Genomic DNA, 12,454 nt, shown 5'->3' on the forward strand with positions numbered 1-12,454 from the left:
TGCCGATGTTTTGATACCTTTTTCACAAAAATATGGCTCAGTCACTCCTTCATAGCTAACACCCCACCAAACCATCACTGAAGTCGGATAATGTCCACGTTGCACTCTGTCGACTAATTGGGAAGCTTCCTTAGAGCTTTGAGCATAAATACGGTCATTTTGTTTGTTAAAATGTTGCTCAATTGTAAAAATTTTCTCATCCGTAAACAAAATTTTTCTGTGACCTCCCTTTGCGTACCGCTTCAGTAGTTGTTTCGATTTTACCACCCTATTCTTCTTTAAATTATCAGTTAAGAAATGGCCAGTGCGTCTCTTATAGGCTGCAAGTCCTAAGTCATCTTTTAAAATACGCGACATGGTTCTAGGTGCTATCTTCATTTCCCGAGATAAAATCTTTTGCTTTCGGACAGGATTTCTTCGAATTCTTTCCCTTACTGCTTTGACCACCTTTTTCGTACGAACACTACGTGGACGGCCAGATCTTTTTCTGTCACAAACAGAGGGAGGTCTCATTGTACCTATTAATAGCCCGGTACACAAACATTTTACTAATACCAAGTGTATGGAGAGTTTTAAAAATTGCATTTGGCTCCATACCTACTTTGTGTAATGCTATCACAGCGATTCGGTTCTCTTTATCACCCCACACCATTTTAATATCGCAAAATATTTTACAATGTATTGGCGCCAAAATGAGAAAACACAATGAACAATCGTATAAAAATGACAGATTCGAAATTCAAATGTAATATTTTTTTATAATTAAGTGTAACAGTATTTATGGCCAGACTAAGTATATTTGTGAGCAGTGCTATCCATCCGTAGCTATTAGATAATCTTATTACGACTTTATTTATCATTTTAAAAACCGAACATGCAATTTTTATATTTAAAATATTACATATTTGTTACCGTAATTACATTCCAATGTCTAAATTACTGATAAACGAATCCAGGCACTAATCATATTGCCCCAATCGCCATTCTCCCACAACACCACAGTGCCAATGTGTCGCAAAATACTATCCGATGTTGTCCTGCGCCATAGTGGGGTAGTCGGTGGTCGCCTTATATAAGTCCTTACTGGCTCCTCTGTCACATATCCACTGTGATCGTTGAGCCAGTTTGAGCCATTTAACTTGTGTTGTGCGTGTACATAACAATGAAGGCATTTGTAAGTGTTTTATAATATTTAACAATATTTAAGTGAAAAATGATGGTGTGATTTCGAGGACTATTGTATAGAAATGAATGTGTATAAGAGATAAAATAAATTATAATCAGTAAATCCTTTCTCTATTAAAAATAATTTAATTATTTATTAAATAAATATTTTTATTTCTGCATACAGGAGAAGATGTTCAGATTATGCTGAAATATTTTTCAAGTCATATATTTACCGTTGTTATAATTATTTTAAAACATATAATTTAAAATTATCATACAATTTCGCCCATTCGTTAAAACGGATATATATAATATTCGCCTCTACTCTCACAGAGGCTCCCCAATAAATCAAAATTTAAAAAAACTAACCGAAAGTCGATCATATTGGGAATCGTACCCACTATCACTAGATTCCGACCACATTCATATCACCATCACTACGTCATGAAGACGCATGAAAAAAATAATCGCTTTCAATCCTTTCATACAAGCATAATGTAGTCGTTAGCATGACTCTATGAGTTAATTTAAAAAATACACCTTATATCTTATTCCAATAGGTTTATATTACCGATTAGTTAAGATCTGAACCAAGTTAAGACGTGATAAACCCAGGTGAATATTTCGAAAATGGAATCTTCACGGTTTTAGCTTATGCGCATGCGTGTGCGGATTTTCCGCCCATGCGGCCCGTTCGAAACTCTTCTATTATTTTTTTAAAATTAATACCGCACTTTTTTCTTTTATTAATATTGAATGCAAATTATATTGTGTAAAACATTTCAGCTCTGAAAGCGAACAAAATCTGAAATACGAGTATACATACCCCTTATATTTTTAAATACAAATTTATTTATTGCAATAATACCAACAGCACTCATTGCAATAAAACAATAAGACAGCATCTTATATGTGTGCTACTAATAGGTGACTACATTTACTACTGACAATATATTTAATTAAAAACCTACACATAATATTGAGGTGGTAGAAGATAATATGAAGTCCTTAAAATATGAGATTATTGAGTAATGTATAATATACATTATTTATGAATGAATATACATTGTATGTAATATATATTTTTTATATAACAATGTAAACAAATTCAAAACCATAGTCGGCTTGTACTAAATTAACTATTGGCCATTTTGAATTGACTGGAGATATAATAGTTATGCAGTTTCACATCGGGCCTAAAATGAGACAGGAGACGTAGAGAGATAATGAATTTACTTAAAGCCCACCAAAAATATTGAGAATATCCGCTACCACATTCCCGGAAAATAGACAATATCTATGTAAAAATACCTCTTTAGTTCATGATTTTATCTCCCGCTTATAGAAGGTAATAGAAAGAAGAAAAAATATTTCCAAGTTCTTCCTATCCCTGGACTGATTAATTTCATTGCGAGTTAAGACTTAGGTGATCCCTGAGACTCGCTGAGCGTCACCGCTCTGTGTCATAAAATGCGTGTCCTAGATCTTGGCTTACAGATCTACTTACTTGGCATTGCAGTGGTAGGTGTAAGGGCGGGATAATCTCGATCACGCTTATAAGAATCGTGATTAACTGTCGAAGATCACACTCATGTCGTCTTCTAAATTGTTGAGTCAAATAGACAATATTTGTGATGTGTTATTAATGATGTAGTTGCGTAGTATTTCTAAATGTTTCTTTGAAGCTCGTTTGAGGCAGGATGACGACGAAATGACTTGAACTAATTTACAATGAAACAGAATCCGTAAACTCAGTCCACATTTACCATTCAGAACACATTCATACTTATATATTTTTAAAAATAAACTGCGCAATTTTAATAATATTACCGAAATATGTTGCAAGTTAGTTAGTCCTGAGTGATACATTTTTGCATACTCTACCAATCTAGTTTCTCTCTCTTCCAAATTAACTACGCAATGACTTGTAATTATTTAGATATTCTCTTCTCCGCATTAATGCGTATTACCTATAGCTCAGTTCTAACTATCTACCGTTTAATTAGGCATAGCTCAGTTCTAACAGTCGTTCAGTTAGACTTTTCTTTCCCCAAATATCAAAGGTAATCTTACTAAGAAGTACACAGAAGTAGAATCTTCTAGGGCACTGGTGAAGGGTCCATGACACACGATTCCTATCGGCTTACCTTTCGTAACTTATGTAAAATCTGATTATTATTGAAGCGATTTGCAAACCGCATTTATGCTTATCAATAGTGCCCTTATGTTGCATCGGGTTCTCTTTTGGAAAATGTCGACCTTCGCTACTGTTCTAGGGTAAAAGATTCCCCGACTCTGTGAACTGCCAAACTGCAAACCCATTCATACTCCAGATATAAATAACACTGAAATTGTATCGCGAGGGATTCAGGTGAATTTATACTAAACATACTAGAATATAAGGTTTAAGATAGATTGATATAGTTTTTTTGCCTTCATGTAGGCTTGTGAAAATAATACAATAGGCTATTTAAGATATATTTCTTACAAAACTCAACGACCTGTTTGTTTACCTTTAGCAGGTAATTATGATACAACATTTATAATGTGAGAAAAACTAAAAAATATTAAAAGGACAATATAAACACATTTTTTGTTGAGTAATTTATCATTAAATCTTATTTCTTTCATTAACATTTTAATATACAAACTTATTTTTAAATGTAGCGTTGAATATTAATTCTGATTTTATTTGAGAATTCTGTTACATCGCATGGATAATTCGATATTTAAAAATATTCTTTTTAAAAATAAAATTACTTTCCTACAATCTTTCAAACTTCGAACGAAAACCAAACAAAAGTATTTATTTCAAAACACAAAATGTAAACAGTAAAATCAATAAAAGCCGGTAAACTTACAAAATAACTAGTTTACTCCTCACATAACTCCATAAACAAACTCGGTAGCATAAAGTAATGACATAAACATAGGCGTTATAAACGTAACAGCCATAACTGCGGATAGTTCCTGCTCTACCGGCGACTGATTTACTACGAACACTTTTAGTGATAAGTTGTTACGCGAACAATCATGCGAGCATTTAAAATAGGTTTTTTACTAATATTAGCTAATTATAATTGTTCAGCAAGGAATAGAAGTGCGCTATAGTAAGTAAGGAAGAGTCATTAATTGAATTCTATTGGCGAAATTGTTGATTTCATTGTACACCGCAACACTCTATAATATTATAATAGAATTTTGAAAGTATGTTTGTATGTAATTAAAACATTCAGTGGTTAAATCGGCTAGACCTTTATAAAATGCACTAAAGAAAAAATACTCATAAGACGATAGAAATCATCGATATATATGTACTACGTACTCAATGATATAAGTAGTTTTATTAAAATTTAAAACCTCTAACCTGCTCTACTCAAAAATATTCTGCCAAGCCTTTACATAAAGTCTTTACATCATATCATTAATCAAGACCGTATTTTTCCTTGTAGACCCCAATGCGCATATCGCGAACATTCCAACACATTATCGAAATTTCTCTACATTCGGCATGAGTCAGTCGGCTGCTTGTAATTCGCAGCACACCGTAATTTCATTTGCCACACTGTGCACATCAATCGACCATATCACATCACGTCACGTAGTAAAAGTGATGAATATTCGACGCACCCTGTATTATGCACTGATGCATTGTCCGTAGATTTTGGCAACTTACGTGTCACAGCGCTTTCATTTTCACTTGTAGAGTTTTTGGTTATTTGGAAATGGAAAGTGAAAAATCTGTGCATTTCTTACTTGGACTAAGGCGTTGAGCAGACGCGCTCTTGATAAAGCAATTTCTAGTTGAATTGTAGTGTCCATCGACAAGTTAACAACGTCTGTGAGATGCCTTAGTTAATAAATTATTAATTAACAATACTATAAATATATAATTCTACAGCACCAGTTACATATGTTCCTGACGTAAACATTTCTTTGTCGTACAATATTGTGTAATGTCTAACAAAAAGTCCTTACAGGGCCCTTATTCTGTATGATAGTGTAAACGCGTAACGCGGCCGTGTCATGTTATCTTCGTGAAATGTGCGTGGAATGGTATTCTGTAAGCCAAATTTCTATAGTCCTAAACATGATGCGATGTGTTACGTGCTTGTTACGTACTGTCAAAATAACGTGCGGGATAGAGAATAAGGCCCCAGATCTGTAGACGTTGAGCACACGCGCTCTTGTAGCAACTGTAAATTGTAGTTTTTCTTGGCAAAATGACAACGTCTGTGCGAAGCCTTAGTTTTTTTTTGGAACGCCATGATTATCACATCCTACTAACGGTGTATAAGCAATCCCCCGGCTTAGCAACCATGGCGCTTTAGGGATAAGGGCAAGGGTTTATGGGATGGAAGGAGGAAAGGAATTCTACACGCTGTCCGAAGCCTTAGTTAATAAACCAATTATTAATTAACAATGCTATATAAATAGATTAATTGATAATTCTACAGCGCTAGTTACATATCCTGACGTAACATTTCTTTGTCGTAAATTGTGTAATATAACAAAAAGTCCTTACAGATCTATTCACAAGTTCCCATGCCGTTGCCAGCTGTTCTTATCGTCATGGGAAACACTTTTCAATACAAAATATTTTTTATGTGTGAATTTGTGATACAATATCACAATGTATATTGTAATTGGTTTGTTCCTTACCTAATTGTTTCATGTTATCGATTGTTGATTTTAAGTATACAGTTAAGATCTTGATGAAGATTACTGTACCTACATATAACAACAGTAACTCCATTTAGTATATAAAACCCGAGGATAAACTTTAACTCTATTCATAAAAAACCGTGGATGAACTTTAAGGGATTTTGAATATTTTTTAAAACTTCAGTTCAGCTTTGATCATATCTATAGTATTGAGAATTCAACATAATATATTTCGTGCGATAAATTAACCTTTTCTGATAAAAAATATTTTTCCTTTCCATTTGAGTCTTCGTCATCAAGGTATTTCAGAAAATAATATTTCAATTTAAATACTCGTCATCATCCAAGATAAAATTCCTATTTAATTAATTAACCAACACCATGAACTTCTTACAGATCGCAATCCTCTTCGTGACTGCCTCAGTTCTTGCTGAACCGAGCAAAGTAGTCCAGAAGCGCAGCGGCTTAGTCGGCCATTACGGCGCGCCTCTCTATGGCCACGGCATCGGAGTGGCCTCAGGGCTCGCAGTCCACGGCGCTGCCATCGCCGGCCCTGCTATCGGACACGCAGTCGCTGCTCCAGCTATCGCCGGTCCTGCTATTGGCCATGCTATTGCAGCAGGTCCAGCTGTAGCGCATTTCGCAGGTCCAGCTCTGGCAGCAGGTCACGCATTAGCCGCCGGTCCAGGTATCGCTGGTCCGCTTAGCGCTGGAATATTGGCCGCGGAAGCAGCTGGCGGCGCTGTGATCGGCGCTAATGTCCACACGACAGTCACCAAGCATGTTGGTTTCCCTGTGCCCGCGCCTTACCCGGTTGCTGTGGACAGGCCCGTCCCCTACCCCGTTAGAGTAAGTCACTTTCTGAATAGTGAAGCCTAATTTCTATTCATTGTCAGAAAATAGACGTTTTTATATCAATCTTAGATCTAAACTTACATGAATTAGATAGATCCAGAAGAGAGTAAGTTACTTTTTTTTTAAATTGTCAAGCCTAATTTCTATTTCATTGACAGAAAATAGCCGATTTTTTATTTATCTAAGACATAAAATTACTTGAATTAGATAGATCCAAAAGATTCGTTTAGTTTCTTGAATAGCAAGCAGCAAACATCAAAACAACTCTTGTCCAAATTGCATCATCTCTGACAATGCATGTATTTGTATAATGTTCATCCTTATTCTTCTGTTCTACTAACACATCTAACATACTGATCATTCCAGGTGAACGTGCCAGTGCCAGTAGATCGCCCTTACGCTGTGCCAGTACCCCGCCCGTACCCCGTCGCGGTGGAGAGGCACGTCGCAGTACCCGTCGACAGGCCTGTACCAGTTCCCGTACCTCACGCTGTGCCTTATCCCGTCATTAAGCAGGTAAGGAAAGCGTATAATTGCACGACTATTCTAGACTAATTGTGGTAGTTAACTAAATAAATATGAAGTAAATTTCCTCCTGTTGAAGTCGGTTAAAAAACTTAGCTTTTGAGGAATGGTAGCTACAAGTAGACGTGAGATTCCTGTTGTTGCTCATGATTATGAATACTATAATGCAATTTCCTTCCAGATATAAATTAGTGTCACTCCTATTAAGAATTAAAAAAGTAAACATTAGGGAAACTGTTGAAAAGTTCTGGTAGTTGCTACTCTTAACTAAAATGATGTAAGATTGATCTGTGTCTCTGAAGTCCACTTCTTTTTGTTCGCGTACTTCATTACTGAAGATCATGGCTCTGAAAGTCCTTTCTGGCTTTATGTATTATTTTCCATTTCGTTCGGTTTCCCTTAAGGCATTCGAAGTAGAAGTCCAATAAACAATAGTAAATAATACTTAAGCCATAGTCTCATAACTCTTTCCACAAATACTGACTCTACCAAACCATTTGCAGGTCGGCGTCCCAGTTCCCGCCCCGTACCCAGTCGCAGTCCCCAAACCCGTGGCGGTACCAGTAGCAGCTCCCGTCGCAGTTCCAGTGGTCAAGTCAGTGGTCGGAGTCGGCGCCGCCCTCGCAGGACCCATCGGCCACGGACTTCACTCGCACGGTGGTCTCCACTCTCTGCATTCCAAATACGGGTGGTAAATTAATTGTCAAATCACTCTTACGTTCCGATTTTAGACATTAATTCACTGTTGGCTTAAGACAAGGCTCAAATTTGCTGATAAAAATTAGGAATTTCTTATATTGCTAGATGTAAAAATCTGGAACGTACAAGTGACAAAGAAATGTTTCAAAGGCATTTTCTTATGGGGATTCTGTATAGAAAAATATAATGTGATTTAGATTAAGTTAGATTAGGGTGTGAGTGTTTTTGGTAAAGTATTGTAGACCATAGATATGTCAATGGTCTATGCCCATATTTTCGGCCATCATACTGTACAAAAATGTAGAGCGCCATTTTGAATTTTTTGTTGGGGTGACCATATTGCCATAAATCATCTTAATATATATTATTTATCGTATATTAAATTGGGTTGCCATATTTTAATCAATTTAATCATATATTATGTAACATTTATTATTATCCAATATGCTTGAAGTGGTACAGTATTTTTTCAATTGAAACGTGCAAAGGCGTATTGAAATTCGTTCATATTTTCGGAGACATTTTCAGCTGATCTCTTTCGATATATTGTTGGGAAAGAAATGTATGTATGTACCTGGACAATGCACATTTGTATGTAAATATTTTAGCTTTAATAATCAACGGATCAAGAGTTTATTTCGACCGCAGTCGACTAAAAACTATTTAACATACGATTTTTATACGACTTTTATAATAAAATATATGATGAAATACTTGTTGTTTGATTTTATACCTTCGACAACTTTCTGTAACCTTTTGTATTACATACTCCACCAACGCTATCAGAATTACACGAAAAACAGTTAATTTTGCCATAAAATAAGACTGATATTCATTTTATCAAAAAATAATATCCGAGTACTTACCAATAAGATCACACAGTCTCAAATTAGAATAACAAATTGGATTGTATTATTTACCACCTTAAATACCTAAGTTACAAGTTATCTGTAGTTACAAGACGTTGGTTGAAAAATAATTAAAACTCTAAGCTAACACTTCGGAACAAACAAAAATCATACCTATTAAGGCGATACCTCAAGGTCATTTTAAATCTAACGTATTGTAATTTAAATTCACGTCTAGTTGGTGATTGGTTGAAGAAAAACGTAAAAATAATTAATAATCATGGATATTTCGGCCTTTAAAATTTAATATGACGAAATTTAAAAGGCAGAAATATCCATGATTATTAATTATTTTTACATTTTTCTTTCAACTGCGAGAACTAATCACTAACTAGACGTGAATTTAAATTCTTTACTTGCCAATACTTGTTTAGTTACCCAGATTAAAGCCGAAACAAAATGTATGAAAATGGACCTTGAGGTATCGCCTTAAGTATATATTATCATTACCAAGAGAAAAGCTCTACAAATAAAATAAAAGGTTGTTATAACTTTTTAAATACCTCGCCATCTAACAATAAGTGTTTGTTAAACTCAAGTCATTTTCGTACTATTTTAATTCTAGTTTAGAAAAACGTTTAAGAGATGGCGTTGTTTACATTATAAGGAGATATAAAGTTAACTTTAAAAATTAGGTATTCAATAAAAATAAAATCATAATAATAGACTTAAAAATGAGATAATCCTTTATTGTCTTGTAAGTACAAATATAAAACAATAACTTGCAAACAAAAGACCGAACTATTTGATAGTTAAGAAAGTACTATCGCAATACTCATTCTTATGATATTAAAAATGCCTATAAAGGTTATAAACAACAATAAAATATTCTCACACCAATCCAACACAACGTGGAATACATACATTATTTATGCATTACCTTATTTACATATTACAATGTTCTTAAGTAGGCTATTATAACACATATTTTAGTCAAGTAGCATTGTTACCCGATCAGAAGTAAAAGACCCCTGTGGCCAGCAGCTATTATATAATAAATAACTACTATTACATAATTATTGTAGACTAACATCAGTGTGTTTGCAAAAATTTAATACAATCAGTTCTTAAAAGTCAAACCTTTTAGGCTACAATGCGTGTTAAATCTGCCGCCACTAGCTCATTTACTTCCACGTACTGCAATAAACAAAAAGATCTGTCATTCATAGTTATTTAGTACCAACCAAGTTAATCACGGTTAACTACACAATAATACATTAATTTAACAACTAATTATTATATAAAAATAACGCGCAAAAGTATTGTTAGTGTAAGTGGTAATAAATAAACTATTTAAATTTATATATTTTTTATATAAAAAAATACATTAAGTCAATATTACTTAATATGCCTGCTATTTCTTCTGCAATTTCCCTACTATATATCAACGTCCTCATTCTTTCCTCACATACTCATGTCATCAGTCAAGAAGGCATGTACGAAGTCTCCTCTCACCTTAAGAAACCATAAACCACGTTCCAAAGAGCTAATTAATGAAATTCCCTCCATAAATATTGCATTTTATGTCACCTGTTGCATTCCCAAGGTCGCATCCGTCACCATTTACGTCGGTTACGCAACCAATCCTCGATTAACTCGCTTTCTATAGGAAAAGGATGTGATTAGAATTAAGTGTGGCACCAGCCTTATGAAGACTGATGACATCAGCCAGTGTAATCGTTACTTAATCTATTATGCCGTGGATATAAGGTTTGATTGAAGGACGAAGAAAGTGGATTTGTGACTAATGAATGGATTAAGGTTACTCAGTATTTTTGAGTCACTCAGATAAGATTCACTCAAAAGATATGTGATGATGATGATGATGTGATGTGATAGAGATATAAGTTATGTGGTTTATATCTAAGAAATAGGACTGAATATTTTTTTTTTCAAAGTGAACCTAATTATGAACAATGAATCGCCATACAATATGAAGGAAAAGTAGCAATAGAGATGCTTATCCAGCAATCTGGCATAGAACTACAGTGAAACACTTGCTTACTTATTTTTAAATGTAAATAACCACCCTTTTCTAGCTCATTCATTCATGATGTATTAAAAATTGAGCGGAAAGACTACGCGCACTGTAAAATGCCCTCGGGAAAGGAAATGATAAACGTATAAGAGAAATTCTGTAGTCTCAGTAGTGCACTTTTAATATAACTGCTAAACTGATTGCTATAGTTAAAAAATGCAGTCAACTCTGCGAAATTTTACCAAAAAAATCGGGGCGGCATAATTCTAGTTAATATACGCAATGCTTTTTATATTTTAGATGGATTATATTATAGTCCCTACCACCAGTCGCAGTTTGGTCATAATATTAGAACAAATTTATAAGTTTGCAATAGAATATACGTCAATGTTTGCAGATTGTGCTTTATGTTTCCCAAGTATTAAATAAAATAATTTATTTTAACAGAGCAACTCGTCATTGTCTCATTTCCATACTTATAGCAGCAGAGAGCAAAATATCCATGATACGATATCTCACGCAAATAAAATTAAATATTTAAATCATACATCTTATGTCGTAAATATAATATAAGGCGTTTTATCTCAGATACAAATCCGAATCTTCAACACCAAATTGCACTCCAATTAACCGATTTCAAAAGAAGATAATATCAATCTCGCTAAGATCGGAGGGATTCACTGAATTTGTATTTTTTTTTTACATAAAGTGACCGTTCGCCAAAACGACACGAATTAATTTTACATCAAAACAAAAACGAAATCAAAACAAACAGTAACAAAGGATTGCTACCCAACACTCGGTCGAACGTGACCGGGGCACCGAACGCGGAACAGTGCGGGTGCGATCGCGCGCCACTTGCGCAATGGGGAAAATGGGCTGTGTCGCGCTATTTCTATGTCAAATTAACTACTGTGTAGCCGGGTTGCTGTTAGAAGTTCGGATGTATCGAAAGCCCGCTTATAGTGTAAAAATAATGTTAAAATGTAGACCCATCTTAAGACGCATAACTAAGTTAATACTAGGGCTTGATTCCCGGGTCGTCTCGTGTCTCAAAGTCCCGGGACTTTCTGTAATTTTAGTTGTCTCAAGTCCTGGGACTTTCGGCTTGAGACTCGAAACAAGACAAGGTGGTCGAAATTATGATGGTATCATTTTCAAATAATTGAAGGATCTTCCCGGGACCTTTAAATTGTCGGGAATTCCCAAACCCTTGTTAATACCCATGGGTAGCATCTTCATGTCTAAAGATAAAGCGGACTGATGAATCGTGTTAGTTATTACTTTTAAGAAAATGTAAACAGATAACTGGAGAAATAGTTATTTGAAGTCCTAGCAATCTCACAGCTCAAAAAGGACGCAAAGTACTATCTAGCCCGGAGTCCAAAATTTGTACCTGATTTGACGATAGGCTCTCGCCCTGTTGCAACATGAATAGAATAGAAGTGGATACATTAGTTACGCCTCTATCTATCCCTTCGAGGATAAAAGGGGTGTATGATCAATTTAATAAGTTTTATTAGTATGTATAATGTATATCATTAACATAAACAGCAGCGATACCTTAGTTAGTTGTCGAAGGAACTGCTGAAACGAATGTCGGCAGGTGAAAACCCAAGAGCACACACATCTGACTTTTCTATAATTATGTGTGTAT

General features: G+C 34.8%; 1 protein-coding gene across 1 annotated transcript; it reads left to right on the top strand.

Annotated features, from left to right (window-relative positions):
* Positions 1-1,077: 1,077 nt before the first annotated feature.
* LOC115447220 (tetra-peptide repeat homeobox protein 1) lies at positions 1,078-8,624 on the top strand. The gene is made up of 4 exons (XM_030174209.2): positions 1,078-1,174; positions 6,229-6,681; positions 7,054-7,203; positions 7,716-8,624. Exons 1-4 carry the CDS (start codon positions 1,163-1,165, stop codon positions 7,905-7,907), a joined length of 807 nt encoding a protein of 268 aa, XP_030030069.1. The 5' UTR covers positions 1,078-1,162; the 3' UTR covers positions 7,908-8,624.
* Positions 8,625-12,454: the final 3,830 nt, after the last annotated feature.

This window comes from Manduca sexta, chromosome 11 (genome assembly GCF_014839805.1).
Source record: "Manduca sexta isolate Smith_Timp_Sample1 chromosome 11, JHU_Msex_v1.0, whole genome shotgun sequence".
NCBI classification, from domain to species: Eukaryota; Metazoa; Arthropoda; class Insecta; order Lepidoptera; family Sphingidae; genus Manduca; species Manduca sexta.